We start from the raw sequence: 20,193 nt of genomic DNA on the forward strand, positions 1-20,193 counted from the left end.
AGTGTCCTGCTGGGGCACAGCTCCGAAGTCATCAGCTACAAGAACTCACGCCCCAGCCTGGTGAGCCCCTCTGTGCAGGCCCGCCATGGCTAAGGCCACACTTGCTGCTTTCCAAGGAGCTCTGGAGTTGGCCAGCCACCATTTCTCCGAACTTCTCAGCTTCCATCCTCCCCGCTCTCTGGCCCTGACCCTGTGAATGCCGACACTCCCCTCAGCCTGGCCCCAGTGCCACTTCCCCCTGTGCATTCCAGTCTCCCCAGATGACGCTCTGGGGGGAACACTGGCTCGCTTCCCACTGCTGTAGCAGGCTTGATGATGAGTGTGGTGCCCACTCCATTCCCGCCCCCGGCCCCGTGGGCTGACAGTTCTATTTGTCTAAGCGAGCCCAGGCAAGAGATGAAGGATGCTACAGGGTCAAACATGGGAGTTCCAGAGTCAGGTAGCAAGGATGAACTCTGACTTCTAAAGCTCACCAGCAGTGTGGCATTAAGAAAGCTATCACCCTTCATAGTACCTGGGCTTCCTCATCTGTAAAGTGGGGCTCATGATAATTGCTTCCACCTCAAAGAAGTTGTCATAAGGTCTAAATGAGATAATATACAGACGGTGATATGTTAGCAGTGCTAGGTCCCAGGTGAGCATTCAGTGAATGCTAGCTAGCTTTTTTCTCATTACTATTTTATGATTAAGAAATCTCAGCAGAAGCCAGGCCAGTTGAGATCCAAAAAAGTTCAGTTCAGTTCAGTTGCTTAGTTGTGTCAGACTCTTGGCGACCTTATGGACGGCAGCACACCAGGCCTCCCTGCTGCTGCTGCTGCTGCTAAGTCACTTCAGTCGTGTCCAACTCTGTGCGACCCCATAGACGGAAGCCCACCAGGCTCCCCCGTCCCTGGGATTCTCCAGGCAAGAACACTGGAGTGGGTTGTCATTTCCTTCTCCAGTGCATGAAAGTGAAAAGTGAAAGGGAAGGCGCTCAGTCGTGTCCGACTCTTCACGACCCCATGGACTGCAGCCTGCCAGGCCTCCCTATCCATCACCAATTCCCAGAGCTTGCTCAAACTCATGTCCATTGAATTGGTGATGCCATCCAACCATCTCATCCTCTGTTGTTCCCTCTTTCTCCTGCCTTCAATCTTTCCTAGCATCAGGGTCTTTTCCAATGAGTCAGTTCTTTGCATCAGGCAGCCAAAGTAGTGGAGTTTTGGCTTCAGCATCAGTCCTTCCAGTGAATACTCAGGACTGATTTTCTTTAGGATAGACTGGTTGCCTCTCCTTGCAGTCCAAGGGATTCTCAAGAGTCTTCTCCAACACCACAGATCAAAAGCATCAATTCTTTGGCACTCAGCTTTCTTTATAGTCCAACTCTCACATCCATACATATGACTACTGGAAAAACCATAGCATTGACTAGACAGACCTTTGTTGGCAAAGTGATGTCTCTGCTTTTTAATATGCTGTCCAAGTTGGTCATAGCTTCTCTTCCAAGGAGGAAGAGTCTTTTAATTTCATGGCTGCAGTCAGCATCTGCAGTGAAAATGGAGCCCCCCAAAATAAAGTCTCTCACTGTTTCCATTGTTACCCCATCTACTTGCTATGAAGTGATGGGACCAGATGCCATGATCTTAGTTTTATGAATGTTGAGTTTTTCACTTTCCTCTTTCACTTTCATCCAGAGGCTCTTTAGGTCCTCTTCACTTTCTGCCATAAGGGTGGTGTCATCTACATATCTGAGGTTATTGATATTTCTCCCGGCAATTTAATTCTAGCTTGTGCTTCATCTAGCCCGGCATTTCACATGATGTACTCCGCATATAAGTTAAATAAGCAGGGTGACAATATACAGCCTTGATCCAGAAGCAAGACAATGAACTCCACAGAACCTCAGAAATACTCAGAAATTATGGGTATCCTATACCTCAAAGTGTTGGTTCAGTTCAGTTCAGTTCAGTCACTTAGTTGTGTCCGACTCTTTGAGACCCCATGGACCACAGCATGCCAGGCCTCTCTGTCCTTCACCAACTCCTGGAGCTTTCTCAAACTCAAGTTCATTGCGTTGGAGATGCCATCCAACCATCTCATCCTCTGTCGTCTCCTTTTCCTCCCACCTTCAATCTTTCCCAGCATCAGGGTCCTTTCAAATGAGTCAGTTCTTTGCATCAAGTGGCCAAAGTATTAGCTTCAGCATCAGTCCTTCCAATGAATATTCAGGACTGATCTCCTTTAGAATGGACTGGTTGGATCTCCTTGCCATCCAAGGGACTCTCAAGAGTCTCCTCCAATACCACAGTTCAAAAGCACCAATTTTTGGTGATCAGCTTTCTTTATGGTCCAACTGTCACATCCATACATGGTCCAACTCTCACATCCATAGCTTTGACTAGATGGACCTTTGTCAACAAAGTAATAGTTCTGCTTTTTAATATAATGTCTAGGATTTTCACAGTTTTTCTTCCAAGGAGGAAGCGTCTTTTAATCTCAGGGCTGCAGTCATCATCTGCAGTGATTTTGGAGCCCAGAAAATAAAGTCTGACACTGTTTCCATTGTTTTCCCATCTATTTGCCAAGAAGTGATGCGACCGGATGCCATGATCTTCATTTTTTGAATGTTGAGTTTTAAGCCAGCTTTTTCTCTCTCCTCTTTCACTTTTATCCAGAGGCTCTTTAGTTCCTCCTCACTTTCTGCCATAAGGGTGGTGTCATCTGCGTATCTGAGGTTATTGACATTTCCCCCAAAGTGGCTTCACATTTACAAGCATCCCATGCAAGTGGAGCCTCTGGGTATTTTTCTTGGTGGGGCTCAGGGCAGGGGCAGAGAGCCAAGCTGTGGCAGGGAAAAGCCAGGTGTGGAGACTGCCCAGCATGGCGTTGGCTGCCTCTCCGATGGACCTGTGTGGCTCTTGCCATGTCTGCAGCAGGCTGTCAGCACCCTAGACTGTGTTCTTAAGAGGAGATGGGAAAGGAGAATTCAGAGCCTCCCAGCACAGCCAAGGGCGCGGGGCCCAGGTGAGTCACTCAGGATGGAGCACCCCCAGTGGACGGCTACACTTTGTATCGAAAGCTCCTGTGTCTGAGGTTGGGATCAGGAGGGCTCTTCCCCCTCATCAGGACAGGCCAGGGAGGACACTTGTGGGTATGGAGACAGTTAATCCTCTCCTGACTAACCCACTTATTCCTTTTCTGTTGCTTAGAATTTTCCTGGCTTCAGAGGGCAGTGATGCCAATGCTGTGCCCGCAAATTTTGACCCCAGCCTGGGTCCCCAAGGCACCTGGATGCTGAATCTAAGATAGCAGACTGTCACGTCCTTTTCCACCTTCGCGTGTCTGTGTGGGTGTGGACGTGGGCGTGTGCGTGCTCGAGCAAGCGTGAGCACACTTCACGGCAGAGCCCAGCCAAAAGCTCCGCAGGCATCTACAGCAGTGGCGACAAACAGCTCTCTACCTGGCACGAATCCTTGCCGTCTCTGTCTTAGCTGATAGTACATTCAAAACCTAATTGTTATCTCAGCAGAGTAACTCCATTATTCATCCTGACACCATCCCCCGTTAGCTGTTTGTTGCAGTGATGTTATATTAATGAGGCCTGCAAATAAATGAACGGGAGATCAGAGGGCTGACTTGTTTCTCAGGAAAGCTGGTTGACTTATTTATTTATTTGTTGGGAACTTTGCAGCAAGTCACTCTCGCCCCTGGGCAGGTGGCTCTTGTCTTTTCCTGCGGAAACTCGCTGTAGCCTTAGAGATAAATATTTCCGAGTATCCAGCTTGCCACACAGTTTCATACAAGCATTTGCAATCGAGAGAATCCAGGAAAAAGATCTGCTTTAAAATATTAGGGCAAACGGAGAGCGGGAGGAAGCAAGAGCAATGGATCATCTCAAACTTCTAGCACATCAAGAATTATTTATGCATGGTTTCAGAGGGCAGTTTTGGCAGTTTTCTACAACTGGTTTTCTTTCCCGGTTGCATGTACCTAAGATAATGTTAAACAGAATTGATATTCCCTAACGGTGTTGGAGAAGACTCTTGAGAGTCCCTTGGACTGCAAGGAGATCCAACCAGTCCATTCTAAAGGAGATCAATCCTGGGTGTTCATTGGAGGGACTGATGCTAAAGCTGAAACTCCAATACTTTGGCCACCTCATGAGAAGAGTTGACTCACTGGAAAAGACTCTGATGCTGGGAAAGATTGGGGGCGGGAGGAGAAGGGGACGACGGAGAATGAGATGGCTGGATGGCATCACCGACTCGATGGACATGAGTTTGAGTGTACTCCGGGAGTTGGTGATGGACAGGGGGGCCTGGCGTGCTGTGATTCATGGGGTCGCAAAGAGTTGGACATGACTGAGCGACTGAACTGAACTGAACTGAACGGTGGGCTAGCGAGGCGTGGGGAGTTACTGAAGTTGAAAACTTTATACAGAAAAGCTACAAAGTGGTTAATGGAGAGACCACTGCAAAACCAGTTCTCCTAGGCCCTTAGTGTGACTTTACTGGACAGTGTGGCAGGGGACTTCAGAGGCACACCAAGAGGAGTGTCTCTTGGTTGGTGTAGGTTCCTGGTCACTCGTTGAGGACCCCAACACCAGGGATTTGTCCCTTGCATCCCAAGCCTGCTTTGCCTTTATTTCACCCCAATCTCCATTCTCACCTGCAGACATGAATTGCCTGGGCCCCAGCCTGTGAGCTCTCCCCTCAGCTGAGACGCTTGTGAGAGCAACTTTCACTGTGACCATCATCCCATTCATAGGTATGACCAGAAACCAACCAAACAGTCTGATAGCTTTAAAAACCACATGTAATCAAAGTAATACCTCCTCTGGATATACAAGAAGTGATCGCCCTACACTTAAAAGTGCCCCCAAATGTTCTACCATTTCTCTCCCCCATTCATAGAAATAAGTGTGGACTTAATTATCTTTAGGAAGACAGGGGAAGGTTATTTTAAGACTTAAAAGAGTAGCCAATGTCCCCAGTTTGTCCATATCTCCTGACACTGACCGAGGGGACTCGGATCCTGGGCTCAGATGTTTTGGGGGTGGAGTGAAGTGGGAAAGTACACAGCCAGGGAATACTTCCCTATCCCTCTGGCCAAGAGAAGGAGCATCAGAAACTGGGACAAGTCTGCATTCTGGAATCAAGAAGCACTAGTGAATTTGTCTTGCCGCTAACCAGATGTGTGACTTTGGGCAAATTATTTACTCCCCTAAGCACTGTTTCCCTGGCTCTTAAATGGAGATAATTACAGTCATCTTGCAGGACTGTGATAAGGAGCAGGTATGAGGAATCTGTGGGTTCTGGCACATAGTACTGTCTTGTTAAAGAAAAGCTGTTATTAGTGAGACTCCCGGAGCTACGAGTGTGACTCAGCTGTCCAGGTCCTCGGCCTGACTGGTGTTCTTGTGAGGTGTGGAGCCCGAGGTCCCTGCTGCAGTCCTCTTTCCTAATAGCAGACAGCTGCAAAGGGCTACAAATTACACATCTCTGTCTGAAGCCCTTTGGGAGAAGTAGAGCAACTTGCAGGGCAAGCAGGTTGAAGGCTCTTCCAGGTGGCCCATGTTCAGGGACAGGCTGGCTGCATCACCCGGCCACCCAACTCAGGACTAATTTATCCATGTGATAACTTCTAACCTTATCATGCCTGAATCAACTCCTTAGAACCACAGCATCTCCTCTTTTTGCTTAAAATATTCTATCGTGGGAATTTGTGTTGAATTTTATCCCCCACAAATTCACATGTTGAATCCCTAACTCCCATCACCTCAGAATAAGACCTTACTTGGAGATAGGGTCTTTACAGAGATAATCACATTAAAAATGAGTTCATCAGTGTGGCCCTAATCAAATATGACTGGGATTCTTATTTTAAAAAAATTGGAGACAGACATGCACACAGGGAGAACACCTTGGTGACATGAAGTCTGAGGTCAGGGAACTGCTTCCACAAGCAAAGGAATGCCAAATACCGCCCCAAACCAGCAGAAACCGAGAGAAAGGCTTGAACACGTTCTCCTCACAGCCGTCAGCATGAACCAACCCACCGAAAGCCGGATGTCAGACTCCGGCCTCTGAGAAAGCAAATTTCTGTTTTTCTCTTATGGTCCCCAGTGGAGTTTGATACCTGAAGCCCGAGCAGACCAGTGCGCTCACTTGGAGTGGAGACCTCTCTCACAGGCACTCTGATGCCTCCTGGCCCTTCCTAGAGTTCTCTCCCCAAGAACCTCCCATCGCTTGGCCCTTTCTGCTGGGTGCTGCCCACTCACAGTTTCTCTGGGCTTTGCTTTCTCTCTAGGGGATGGCTCCTAACATCCTCCACTGTGATGTCCAGGTGGGTCCCCGAGGCACACGCTGGGGAAGAACAGAAGCGGGGCTGCCCGGAGTCTCACAGGCTTTCCAAACCTCCGCACATCGTCTCCTATCCTGGGGCCTGAACAGGTGACACGTGTGCAGACGCCCGGGATGACAGCTGGAGTGGGAACAGCCTGGGATGCCTCCCGCGGGGGACGGCGTCATTATCACACCAGGGGCTGGCTGAGAGGGAGCAGACGGTGAGTCCTGAGGGGGTCCTAACCTGAAGTCGGGGCAAACGGGGAAATTCAATCGGCTGGAAGACGCGTCCTACATGGAGCTGCCACTAGAGATGGGTCTCTAGGGGAGGGCTTGGTTGCCATGGAGACAGCTGGGTTAGGAGGGGTTAAGGAAGAACACAGCTGTTCATCCAAGTAAGCTTCAGCTCACTCCTTTTCCTAAAGTAGAATTGCTTTGAGGTCAGCTCACTGATTGCCCTGCCCCTGCAGGCAAGACAGCACCATTCCAGTCCCCGCCGGTTTCCAGCAGTGGGCATTCTGCTGCTCCCAGGAACCACCGTGGGCCATCAGAGAATCTTCCCTGCTCCCTCAGGAAGGCTCTTTGTGGTCAGTGGCTCCTGTTTACACGTGGGCACGTCCTGAGGGGCTATACATTTTTTGAAGATAAGGGAGGGTTAGAGATAAGAGGGAGGTATGTAAGAAAGAGCACAGAGCTCCTAGAATTCCGATTGTTATAAAAGAAAAAAAGATCTAGGCCAACGTCAAGAAAGCCGAGGTAAAGGAAATGAGTTGACGCTTCTTAAAAGTTACTTGTAACAAATCACGCGTTCTTGGTAACAGATGCCACCGAAATGAGGTGGTGCTCTTCTCAGTTCATTCTAGAGGTTGATTCTTCTGATTACTGGTGATGCTAACTTTGATCACTTGGTTAAGATACCTCACGCCCTTAACCGCTGTCCACCAGGCTTCTTCACTGTAAAGTGTACAGGAAAGTACTCTGTACCATTCTTCCTGTTGTAATGAACACAGGTCGTGCGGGGAGAGAGCTCCAGGCTCTGTGAGTATCCCTTTTCTCACCATTCTTTCATTTGCTAATTTTAGCCTTCATTGGACATTGCTGCTGAAACAATGATTACTGTGAACTTTGGTAAGTGGTGATATTTCTGTTTCCCTAAGTCCTTCTATTTTTAGGACTTGGAATTCTACTATAAAGAGGAGCTTCCTCCCTCCCACATTGTTTATTTCTATCAATAAGGACCACATATTCTTATATTATTTTCTTGCATCAAGTCCATTAGGATGATTATTTATTTTCTTGTTCACATTGCCCCAGATTTGGCCACTGGGGCTAAATCAAGGTGGCTCATGCGCCCTTTTGATGTGTATCCGACAGTTGTTTAAGTGTTCCTTGCTAAATATATGTATGTCACTTGAATTTAATCATGAGAAAACATCAGACAAATCCTGGTTGAAAGACATTCTACAAAATAATGGTCCTGAAAGACAAAGGCTGGGGATTCAGCACTGAGGAGTCGTGATCCAGACTGGCGTCTGGACCAGAAGAAGGACATCAGCGGGACGACTGGCAAATGTGAAGAAGCCTTGTATATTGGACGGCGTTATTCCATCACTGCTAATTTCCCGATTCTGATCATTGTACTGCGGTTATATAAGATGCTAATTTTGGAGAATCTGGGTGAAGGGTATACGACAGTTCTTTGTACTATTTTTGCACCTTTTTATCAGTCTGAAATTATCTCAAACATGCAAAGTTTAAAAAGTGAAAACTAGCTTTTGTAAGGAGAGGAGGCTTGGCTGGGGGTAGGGGGTGCAGGCTGCGAGCGGGTAGAACATTCCTGCTCTGGCTTCTCCCGCCCACGTGTCCTGTCCAGACTGCCTGCCGTCCCTGGCGTGGCTGGAGACACCGTGTGGGTTTGTCTGTCTCCCTTGATGCTCTTTCTTTGTCCACAGCCTCTACTTGAAAAACACCAACGGGAGAGACCCCACTGCTCGGCGCTGCCACCTCCTGCAGCAGCATTCACTGGGAAAATCAATTACCGCCTAATTACCTCGGGGGCTAATTAGCATCGCATAGCCTGGGTGTCCTGGGGAACAGAGCAGCCTGTCAGTCCCCGGTCAGTGAGCAGGGGCGTGGGGGCAGAGGTTTCTCTGGAGAAACCCGCCTTCGGGCGGGGCTGGGGTGGCAGTCAGGGTTGGCAAGGGTGAGAGGGGCTGATGGAAACGGGTCCCTCCTGCCTGATCCAAGCACCCCTGGATCGCAGGTGCAGAAGCAGAGAGACGAACCACAGTCGCAGCAAGAAGAATTACAGAACGGAGCAAGTTCTCAGGGCAGCCGCTGCTGGAAATCACTAGAATCAGGGAGAAGGCACGGAGCCCTGAGCGGCTCAGGGAGCTAGCCATCTGGGGGCAGAGGCCGGGGCGCCACCAGCAGTCCCGGCGAGCACTTTGCCAGCGAGATGAGGACCCAGGAGAGAGTCAGTAGGCACTGCCAGCGGGCATGGCCAAGAGAAGAATGTGATCGTAGAAGCCTGGTCTTTGAAGGGCAGAGTCTGCACCCTCATAGCCTTCCTACAGGGATGGATGAGAACCCGGACGGAGGGACCCGCGCTCCTCCAGCACCTCGCTGTCCCTGGGATTCATAGCCCTGTGGATGCACGGCATCCGGTCTGTACCCCCTCGGAAGGCTGGATGTCTGGGATGGGGAAGCCCACTTCATTTCTACTTTACCATCATACAAAAAAAGGATTTTATTTTGGGAGATCGATTCCTAATTTACGGCAGGTTTTAATCCAGAAATAAAACCCCCAAACAACACGATCTCATCTTAAAGGCTGGCACGCTGAGCAAGGAATGTTCTTTTCACTGTCAGGTACCAGGGCTCTGCCTTTTGGTGTGCTTTCAGCCACCAAGTCACCCACAGTAACGTGTTCTAGTTTCTTTCCTTTAATTACCTCTGGTGCCAAAGCAAAAAGCAAATCATATCATTTGAAGTCATGATCTTTACAGTGCACCTTCCGCTGATCCTTCCAGCCACATTCAGTCAGTTTAGCTCTCAGCAGCCCTTTGAGGGTCCTCTTTCTCCAGTTTCTATCAACTTCTGGTTCCGCGATGCTTTCTACTGTGCATCTTTGTTCATCTTGCTAATCGCACTGTCAGCTGCCCGGACCTAGACCCTCCGTCGAAGCCCACTTCTTGTTTAATACTACTCGGGCAAATCACAGATGCTTTAAAAATGTTCTTACAATTAAATATATCTGAGCTGAAATATAAGCTCCGCCATTGTGAACGTGGACAGTTCCATCACTCAGAGCCTCGTTTCTTCCTCTGTAAAATGGAGGTGAGAAGTTTGGCTTCTCATGGAGTCTATGAGGACTAAAGGAAACAGTGCCAAGCACACCAAATAAATATTTGCTCCCTCTTCGACTGTCTCATGGTAGGTTAACAACACTCATTTGATCTTGAGGCTGCTTCTTTCTTTTTTTTAAACTGATCTGAGCTGCAAAATGGTCACAGGGATGCTCCATTAGTTTCCCAATACTCCGTGACACAGGTGAGAGCCAGACTTGGCTTAGCTTTCTTTGGCCAGTAACGGGAAAATGAGGCAGGAAAAGGGACAATGCAGCTGCTCGGGGAAGAGGCAGAAAAGGAGCAGCTGCTCCTGCTTGCTTTTTGCTTTTCTTGCCAAACTGCATGGCTTGTGCGACCTTAGTTCCCCGACCAGGGCTAGAGCCCCGTCCATGGCAGCTAAAGTGCGAGTGTTGCCCGCTGGACTGCTCCTGCTTTCTTAGACTTGCAAATCACAGTGGTACCTGCCCTGCCCGATATTCCTAGTCATCATAAGGAACGTGTGACTAGATTCAAAGCGCAAGTGACAGCCGGTGAGTAGGGAGCAGTAAAGAGTGATGAGCTCAAAGGCAACCAGAGTTAAATGCAACGATCCTCTCCCCGGCCATTCAAACCCCAAGCAGCTGCCTATTCATTCCCATCATCTATTCGTCTGCCTTTGCGACGGACTGTTCAGGAAACATCATTCCCCGCCCCCCAGGATAATTAATTACCTATTTCTTTCCATTAAAATGTACAAACAGATTGGGACAGAAAGGAAACCCGGGGAAATGGCGCGGTGGCTAATGCAGTGCCAGCCTTCACTTTCTCCTTCCGTTTTCAACCTTGCAACTCTGAGCTAACTGCAGTCCCTGACATCACATTTCTGCTGAGAAAAGCTGAGCCTGTTTTTTCTGAAACGTTCACCCGCCATCCAGCCAGTTTCTCGTCCCCACCTGGCAAAGCTGGCCTGGCAGGCAGGCTGGGCTGGCTCTGCCTCCTTGCTGCGCGCATGCACACCGAGGCACACGCGTGGTTGTGCACGTGCATGAGGACACGCTTCCACACGCTTGTCGCTCATGCCTGGACACGGGCCATCGGGACACCCGTGAGAGGCACCACCTGCCCTCACATTAACCTCAGTCTACATCAAGCATTCTTCCACAAAGGCTCAGTTCCCAGTGCCCTGGGGGTCAGTTCCCGGCCATCCCATCCCACTCTCGGGATTTGGGGGGCTTACCTCGGTGATCTGGGGGTTGGAGCACTTGACGTTGTGGCTGGACCAGTCGAGCCAGGGGCTGGAGGAGCTGCTGCAGTGCTGCTGGAGGGTGCATCTGCGCTCACCGCTGCACCAGCCACACTCAAACTTCCGGTCGGCCTTGAGGCAGAGGCCGCAGCTCTCCCGCTGGGCTGCACACTTGTAGAGGTGGACTGCAGAGAGAGGGACAGGGCGGTCACACAAGGAGCTGCAGAGGACTCCTCACTGCTTACCCCCTTCTTGAAAGCGTGATAGAAACTGCCCCGTCCATGGATAACACTAATGATTGTCATTATCCTTGCAAAGAATAATTGACGGGGAATTAATAATAAATTGAGGCTCTTAGCAGTTGTTTAAAGGCACGACAGAAAATATTTAAGAATTCTGGCTCTAGATTAAATTGGATCAGGGCTTTCCTTGTGGCTTCAGCACTTCCTAGAGATGTGACAGAGAATTTAAATTCTTTGAGTATCTAGTCTGTAACATGGAGATCAGTTAGTCAGTTCAGTTCAGTCGCTCAGTTGTGTCTGACTCTTTGTGACCCCATAGACTGCAGCATGCCAGGCCTCTCTATCCATCACCAACTCCTGGAGTTTACTCAAACTCATGTCCATTGAGTTGGTGATGCCATCCAACCACCTCATCCTCTGCCGTCCCCTTCTCCTCCTGCCTTCAATCTTTCCCAGCATCAGGGTCTTTTCAAATGAGTCAGTTCTTGCATCAGGTGGCCAAAGTATTGGAGTTTCAGCTTCAGCATCAGTACTTCCAATGAATATTCAGGACTGATTTCCTTTAGGATGGACTGGTTGGATATCCTTGCACTCCAAGGGACTCTCAAGAGTCTTCTCCAACACCACAGTTCAAAAGCATCAATTCTTTGGTGATCAGCTTTCTTTATAGTCCAACTCTCACATCCACACATGACTACTGGAAAAACCATAGCCTTGACTACACAGACCTTTGTTGGCAAAGTAATGTCTCTGCTTTTTAAAATGCTATTTAGGTTGCTCATAACTTTCCTTCCAAGGAGCAGGCATCTTTTAATTTCAAGGCTGCAGTCACCATCTGCAGTGATTTTGGAGCCCCCCCCCAAAATAAAATCCGTCACTGTTTCCACTGTTTCCCCATCTATTTGCCAAGAAGTGATGGGACCAGATGCCATGATCTTAGTTTTCTGAATGTTGAGTTTTAAGCCAACTTTTTCACTCTCCTCTTTCACTTTCATCAAGAGGCTCTTTAGTTCTTCTTCCCTTTCTGCCATAAGGGTGGTGTCATCTGCATATCTGAGGTTATGGATATTTCTCCTAGCAATCTTGATTCCAGCTTGTGCTTCTTCCAGCCCAGTGTTTCTCATGATGTACTCTGCATATAAGTTAAATAAGCAGGGTAACAATATACAGCCTTGACGTACTCCTTTCCCAATTTGGAACCAGTCTGCTGTTTCATGTCCAGTTCTAACTATTGCTTCTTGACCTGGATACAGATTTCTCAGGAGGCAGGTGAGGTGGTCTGGAATTCTCTTCTCTTTAAGAATTTTCCAGTTTGTTGTGATCCACAGTAACCATTGTTTTTTGTGAGGTTTGAAGGAGATGTGGTATATCCAGTGATTAACACAGAATCTGCAACACAGCCTATGTTCCATACATGCTTATTATCTTTTCTTTCAACTCAAGCTACATCCTTACGCTGCTGCCTCTATTTCTGGCACATATGGACCTCATTGAAAGAGGGAAGGACTGATTTCCCCATTTCAGGCAAAAATGAAGCTCAAAGAGAGAGGTAGGGACTCTCAGAGTTTAAAGGTCAGCGCCCCAAGCTGGAAAACACTCGCCGTGCTGCCAGCACGCAGGTCCCGAGCGGAGAGGGGCACCCAGGGGGCCTGGTGGGCCTGGGAGTGGTGTCGGCTGGGCTTTCAAGAAAGGCCACATGCCTGGTGGCGTGGAGACAGCTAGCTCACAAGGAAGGGGGTCGACGCAGTCTTGTCGATGGAGAGAACATCCCTAAAGAGGACAAACTGGCTCCTTTTGGAGTTTGCAGGTGATTTTGGTTTTGTCTCTTACTGACTTAGAAGCCCTGGACAGGCCAGTTGGCAGACTGTTTTGTGAGCCCGAGGCTTGGCTGTTGTCTGCTGGCGTTTTGAATTCAGAGTCCCAGGAGGAATTCTCCGGGAGTGGGACACTGGGAAAGGCCTTTCTCAGTTCTTCTGGTCAAGCACACGAGAGCTCGCAGGCCCCTGGGCAGTGTGCGTCTGCAAGCCGGGACAGGTCCCAGGTGAGGGGCATTTTTTCATTCTTCCATGGGTTTATTCTTCCCTTTTAGTGTCATCCTGTTCCTCTGCTCTGCCAAGCATTCCTCAATCCCAGCTACAGAGACTACATTGAAACATCCTGATCCTAGGGTTTCTTACGGTACAGGGCAGGAAATGGGAATCTCAAAATGAACAGGTCCACACTGCATTTATTAACACGCGTCAATGGTCCACATCTAATTCCTCATTTGATTCTCACGATGGCCCCCCACTGCCCAGATACTGAACTTGGGACGTAGAGGAGCAGTGATTAGTGGGAGTTCACCTAGCTATCAGTGAAAGAGGCAGGATTCGAACCCCAGTTTGTTGGATTATGGAATCCTAGTCCTTTCACCATGACTTTCTCCACCCAACACAGTGCATTAGCCTCCAGGGACAGTGAGGCTCTGGGTGGGAGGTGAGTGTGAAGACACTATGGCCCATGCATTCAAGAAGCTGCTTAAAAGTTGCTGGCTGCCACAAGGGAGGATTCTGGTACAACAGCTTGGATGTGGCCATTTTTTTCTCTCTAAAACTCCAGGTGCAAAGGCAACCTCCGGGAACTAAGTCCAGATTCTCAGCAGGTGAAATGTCTATCTCCTAGCACTGAGAAAATTTGGCCCGGGTATGAGGAGAAACAGAAGAAGAATCTTCCAGCCTGAGCGCTGATCTCGATCTACAGAGCGAAAAGATTCCTTCCATCTAGTTAATTAATAGATGTTAAGAACACACAAATGTTAAGAACATGTAAGTTCTACTCTCTTAGCAAACTCCAGTTCTGTAACACAGTGATATCAACCATAGTCAGCATGCTATAATTAGATTCTTATTCATCTTAGGCCTGGAAGTTTATACCCTTTCACCAACTTCTCCCTATTTCTCCAACCTTCCAACCACGTTTCTATTCTGCTTCTGATGAGCTGGGACTTTCCCCCCCAGATCCGACATATGATGTCCTACAGAGTCTTTGTCTTAAAAGCGTGGGAGACTCTGTGAGCTCGCATCACTTTGTGCAGGGGTCAGGCTGGTCCCTGCCTTGTTCCAATTTTAGTGTCCATGTTGCCAAAGCCAGCAGTCTTGGTCCCTCTCATAGCTTCTTTGGGTCTTAGTTCCCTTATTTATCAAATGAAGATAATGCTAGGGCATCCTTCTCAGTGTTACAATGATTGCTACCAAAAAAAAAAATCCTAAATAAATCTCTCAGTGAGTGCCCAGCCAGGGTGCTCATCAAACTGGAGTCACTTCCATCACTCTGGAGAGCTGGGAGGAATGCTGTTACAGAGGGCAGCCGACCTGGCCCCCAGGGGGACCTCCACGTGGGTTTGCAGGACCAGAACGAGGCCACCTCATGGAACGCCCCCTCCTGCATCAGCCCAGCTCCTTCCCGAGGTTTCCTGCAACAGCCGTGCCCTGGAGTCAGCCAGCTGGGCCCTCCCACCCACCTCAGGACCAGGGGAGCAGACTGACAAGCCTCCTTTGTACAGCGACTGAGGCCAAAGACAGGTGACCCAGGACCTCACTGGGAATAATATCTCCATTTCCAGGGAAACCGGCAGGACCTTCCTGCCTACTGTTCTCCTGGTCAGGTTCCACAGACACTTCAAAGTCTCTGGGAGCCAAAGGAACAGGCAATGAGCCGGCAGCCGCCCGGCGGATGCTCTGATTGTAATAAAACAGGGTTCCCAACAGGACTCCTTTGATGGCGCCAAATGTTGCTTTTGGTGCCTCTGAAGAGTTCCGCGGACAGGGGGAGTGTGTTATTCACAGCACCGTGGCCGGCCGGCTCTGATCCCTCCAGCCCCGGTCTTTCCTGGGGTCGCGGAAAGACCAAAACTCGACCTGGAAGTAGCTGCCTACCTTTCAGGTCCTGAGGGTTGTCGATGATGAAATTGCCATTCCACACCACGGCGAAGTCCACGGCCAGGTTGCTGATGTCCATGCCATCGTACTGGTACTGTGGGGAGAGGGGCAGGGGCACACGTTCACAAGGAATTCCATCCCGCGGGTCGGGGTGCTGCTGGCATCTCAGGGGCCAGGAAACAAACCAGGGGCTCTGGTTCCCTCTGCGCTGAGAGAGGAGCAGAGGGAGAGACAGGAGCCCCAGGCACCGTTCTCATCACCCCACGGTGCCTCCCTCCCACTCCCAGTCACTGGTGCCAACAGGATCCCGCTCAGACCCCTTTGTTGGCATTCAAAACCTCCTATAATCCAGCCCAGGCTTAGCTCTCCAACTTTCGCTTCCACCGCTTTCCTCCAGAAACCTCTGAAGCCCCCGTCTCCGAGCAAACTCTCCCAAGCCCCTTGCTGCACCCGTTTGGTTCACACCTCACAAGGAAAGCCTCCCCTCTCCCGACAGCCTCCAGCCTCCAGCACCTTGCCTCTTCTAGCCTGGCTCAGACGCACCTGCCCCCAGGGGTCTTCTCTGCCCTCCCTCCCAGGCCACCCTGTACTCCCCGTCCCCTGGTGTTTGGTCTTGAACCCGGCACTTTCTGGGATCTCACCGCATTTTTCCCCATGGAACTCTTTAGGAAGTCCACACACCACTCTGGACAGCCCGTGAAGCCCTGACACAGCACGTGCATAGTGAATGGCAGTGCCTCAGTGGCTGATCGGCCAGGCCCTGCAGGGGCCCTTTCTTTCCACGTGTGAGCTTTACTTCGGTCAACAGTCCACTAGGGACAGTGCCCAGAGCTTTGCAGGCACACCTCTGAGCAGCCCAACCCCTGAAGGCCACCAAGCTGCAGTCGGGAGTGGACTTCCTCCCGAGTTGATCCCGCTTGGGACCCTCAAGCCCTCAGACACATCAGAACCCGCCCTGCTGGTGGTTCAGCTCCTGAGCCTCGGTGGAGACCCCCCCTGGGACTCCCTGCCCCCCGAGCTGCCTGGGTTGGCCACACGGCTCCCAGGGCCCGTTGCCGTCAGCCCGCCCCTCCCCGGCCCCAGCTTCCCGCCACCTTCCTCCCTTTGTCGTGTTCCACGGCTTTCTCATCTCCCACCTTCCCCGGGTGCTAGGCGGTCTTCCACCAATCACAAATTCTATCAAGCGCTCATGACCTGGGAACCTGACAGCTCCCTGATAAGAGGCCCAAGATTTCTCTTTATCACTCGCAGGTGAATTACCCTCCCTCAGCACCTTTGTCACATTCCTCCCGCTCCCATCTCCCCGCTGGCCCCCCACGGGCAGAGACAGGGAGCTGGCAGATGGAAAGAGCTTCACTGGGCTAGCAGGATAATGAAACACCTCGTGGGGCTCTCTGGCATTCGGGATCGGTTTAACCCTTGCTGCTCTTGATGTTCGCTGTGTCCTCCTCCTCCTCCCCCCTCCCCACAGCCTTCCTACCTCCCCTGGTCCCTTCTGCAGCTTTCCTCCTGCGTGGTACGCTCCCTGCATCCACTCCCTGAACCGGGGCAGGCTCTGGGGTCATGTTGACTGGCGCTGAAAAAGCTTCACCAAAGGCTAAGAGGTACTCTTTCAACTCGGAGAGGGTGCAAAGCTCTCAACTTAAGCCATGGGGGTCCTTGCAACCCTCCACTCCCTCCATCACCTGCCCTACCCTGCTGAGGAACCCCGGGTGTCTGTATACGCTCCTCTGTCTCTGCGCATGTGGGTCACTTGTGGACGTGGAAGGTTCTAGAAGCTGGGGGGAGGCCAGCTGAGGCCCTGGTTCAGGTGCAAGAGAAAGGCCAGCTCTGGCCGGCCTGGGCCCCGGTCCTCTTACCGAACTGTTCTGGCACTGGACGCTGGAGCTGTTGAAGCGCAGGGCGGGGACCCGGTGGACCGCCCCCTGGATGTTAAGGACGCATTCATAGCCCCGCTGGCCGGACTGAGGCTGGGGCAGGTTTCGGGCCTTGAGGGTGATTGGCTTCACTTCCCCGACGGGTATCAGGATCTCCTCGGTGGGGACCAGCTGGGGGCAGTCCTGGGGAGGAAGCAGAAGGCCTCCGTCTGGTCTGTTCTGGCTCACACCTCCCTACTCCCCAAGCCCGGGTGGAGGGACAGGGCCTCGATGCCGTGCCAGACCCCCTGCATCCAGGCAGGCTGCCCCCAAGGACGCTCCTCATTGTGGAGTCGGCAGGGAACAGGAGACCTATCTCTTAGCTCGGGGGCTTTGAGATCGTCGTCCCCAGCCCACGAGTCATCCTGAATCTGGTGTGCATGTTACCATCAAGGAATTAAATTTTCAAGCCTCGATGTGACAGATTGCGGAATTTTTATCTCCTGAGACACAGGCTAAATGAGGCTCCACGCGTGCCTGTCCCTAGCCTGGATGCCCCCACCGATGGCTGCCTCTCCCCACCGGGCTCCAGCTCCCCACCCGCTTGCACTGTCCGTGCCCGAGGCCATCTGTTATCAGCAGCCTCAGCTCCCAGCTCCGACTGAGTGGTCTTTCCAGGAGGTGGATCAGGCCTGCAACGCACACACCCCACCCTGCCCCAACTATCAATGCTCTAAACGTTTGCTCTGGCTTTTTATCTCAGTTCATTACCAGGCCCAGCGTGAAGACCATGTTGCTTTGGAAAACAAAACAGAAAAAAAGGAAAGTCTTGGTGGGCCCGCGCTGCAGGAAGGACCATGAGAGAGGCAGGACGCGAGGAGGAGCGTGATGTCCCTCAGCTCTTCTTCCAGAGGCTGTTTCTCCACCAGAGGTCAGATGGCCGCCTCCCCACAGCTCCAACCCCTGCCCACTTTCCCCCTCTCTGGGAGGACATTGCCCAGTGGCCTGGGGCAGTGAGAATATGCAGCCTCCTTCATGTTCAACCATGTCCTGTCTCCAAGGATCAGCTGGGGCAAGTCTTGAAGGAGGCTCCTATTTCCTTGTCCCCGTGGGCCATGGTGATGGTGGTGGTGGTTCTTTAGGGACGGTGTAGGGTTGTTCTGTTGCTCTCCTGCAGAGGGTGCTACTGGCATTTAGTGTGGAGGTGGGGGGGCAGGATGGTGAACTTCCTCACGGTGTAGGACAGTTCAGTTCAGTCGCTCAGGCGTGTCCGACTCTTGGCAACCCCATGGACCGCAGCACGCCAGGCCTCCCTGACCATCACCAACTCCCGGAGCTTGCTCAAACTCATGTCCATCGAGTTGGTGATGCCCTCCAACCATCTCAGCCTCTGTCGTCCCCTTCTCCTCCAGCCCTCAATCTTTCCCAGTATCAGGGTCTTTTACAATGAGTCAACTCTTTGCATCAGGTGGCCAAAGTACTGGAGTTTCAGCTTCAGCATTAGTCCTTCCAGTGAATATTTAGGACTGATTTCCTTTAGGATGGACTGGTTGGATCTCCTTGCAGTCCAAGGGACTCTCAAGAATCTTCTCCAACACCACATTTCAAAAGCATCAAGGTGTGGGACAGTCTAGAACAATAAATGGTCCTTCTCCAATGCCTGAGGCATCCCAGGAAAAAAGCCGTTGGTATGGCAGGAATGTTGAACGATGGACAGCCTGGGGTGGCGGGGCGGGGGTGGGAGTAGGGGGCGGGGGACGGGGGGTTCTGGCTCAATGTGGGCTTCGGCAGTGGGCCTCAGAAGGAAGTCCTTCACCATCTGGCCCCTGAGTCCCTATTACTCTGAGATTCCTGTGCATCGAGGTCCAGCCATACCACAGAGGAGTTTAAGATGAGACCTGAGGAGTCACTGCCCTCACCCATCAGCCTCTGGCCCTTTGAAGACGCTTTTCTCTCTACTGGAAACACTCCCCTCCACCCCTCATCTTCCTCCTGGCCCCTGACTCAGCCCTCATTAGTTGATTACCTTGTAATTAGCCTTCAAACTCAGCTCTGCAGCTCCTTCTTTGTAAAGCAGCCCCTGGCCCTGGCGCTGTACTGGCGGGTCAAAGATCTCCCCCCACCCCCGGGCCCACCGCCAGCAGCACTGAGCCCTCACAATTGCAGTTTCTTGTTTACTTGTCTTCCCCACTGGCCTGTGAGCCTTGAGGATTAGGCTGCATCTTACTCGCCTCTGTATCCCCAGGCTTTATCCCCACTCCTGACGTGTAGTGGACACTTGCTCATGGCTTGTGGGAAGGTAAATGGAAAAGAAGGAAGCAAAGCAACAGACAAAACTATCTCAAACTCTCCTTTCGGCTCCAAATTCCCGATTCTTCTTCTTCTGCTGCTGCTGCTGCTAAGTCACTTCAGTCGTGTCCGACTCTGTGTGACCCCATAGACAGAAGCCCACTAGGCTCCCCGGTCCCTGGGATTCTCTAGGCAAGAACACTGGAGTGGGTTGCCATAGATGAGGGTAAATCCCTGTCTTCCGGACATCTAGAGACTTGGGCGGGAGTTTGATTCCCAAAGCTGGGATTGATTTGAAATGGTCACTGCTTCTGGACTCACAGGATTGCTAAATTGGTATGTCCGTTTCTATGGAGGAATCCTGAGGATTTACAGAAAGCTGGGTCCAGGAGAAGTTTGCCACAGAAACCTGTCTAGGAGGGTCTGGCGGAATTTCTGGGGTCACGCAGCCATCCCTTGGTGACTGCCTGTGAGGGCATGGGGCAAGCTTGGTTTCCACAGGAGACAGGATCACGAGGCAGCCCCAGAACAGACGGGGCCCTGTTCAGAAGCCAGTCACTCAAACTGCCAACTCATAAACTTGCTCTTTGCTTCACTTTTACTTTCATTCCCCGAGGGCACTCTTGACAGAGTCTTTCATATATTTATAGCCAAGATAAAAAAAAAAGTGAACACCACTTTAGGAAAACCCGGGCATCCCATAGAAAAGGAGATACTATTTCCTGTTAGTGGCTAAAAATCCTCATTGAGTCTAATAAATGAGAATTTTAATTTAGACTGGAAATAAGGCCGAGGTACAGCAAGGGGTGTGTGCACGTGTGTGCGTGTGTACGCATGTGCGTGTGTGCGTGTGTGTGTGCATGCGTGTGCGCGCACATGTGTGTTACCTGTGAGAGAGAGAGGGAGAGAACAGATTCTCAGAATCAGAGCTGGCTGATATATTGTAAAGGATGACCCATTGTTTTTCACCTCTAATGAGCTCAGAGAACAAATT

At 51.0% G+C, this 20,193-nt stretch overlaps 1 protein-coding gene across 1 annotated transcript in view; it reads right to left on the bottom strand.

The window, feature by feature from the left end:
• Positions 1-20,193, bottom strand: part of PLXNA2 (plexin A2) — a 231,634-nt gene that overhangs the window by 49,530 nt on the left and 161,911 nt on the right. The window contains exons 10-12 of the mRNA XM_055419000.2: positions 16,914-17,114; positions 15,052-15,148; positions 10,890-11,080 (exon numbers count right to left, since the gene is read on the bottom strand). Coding sequence (XP_055274975.2) covers positions 10,890-11,080; positions 15,052-15,148; positions 16,914-17,114 — 489 coding nt within the window. The remainder of the gene's footprint in view (positions 1-10,889; positions 11,081-15,051; positions 15,149-16,913; positions 17,115-20,193) is intronic.

The sequence above is a fragment of the Moschus berezovskii genome, chromosome 17 (genome assembly GCF_049115385.1).
Source record: "Moschus berezovskii isolate FMDL1 chromosome 17, NW_MosBer_1.0, whole genome shotgun sequence".
NCBI classification, from domain to species: Eukaryota; Metazoa; Chordata; class Mammalia; order Artiodactyla; family Moschidae; genus Moschus; species Moschus berezovskii.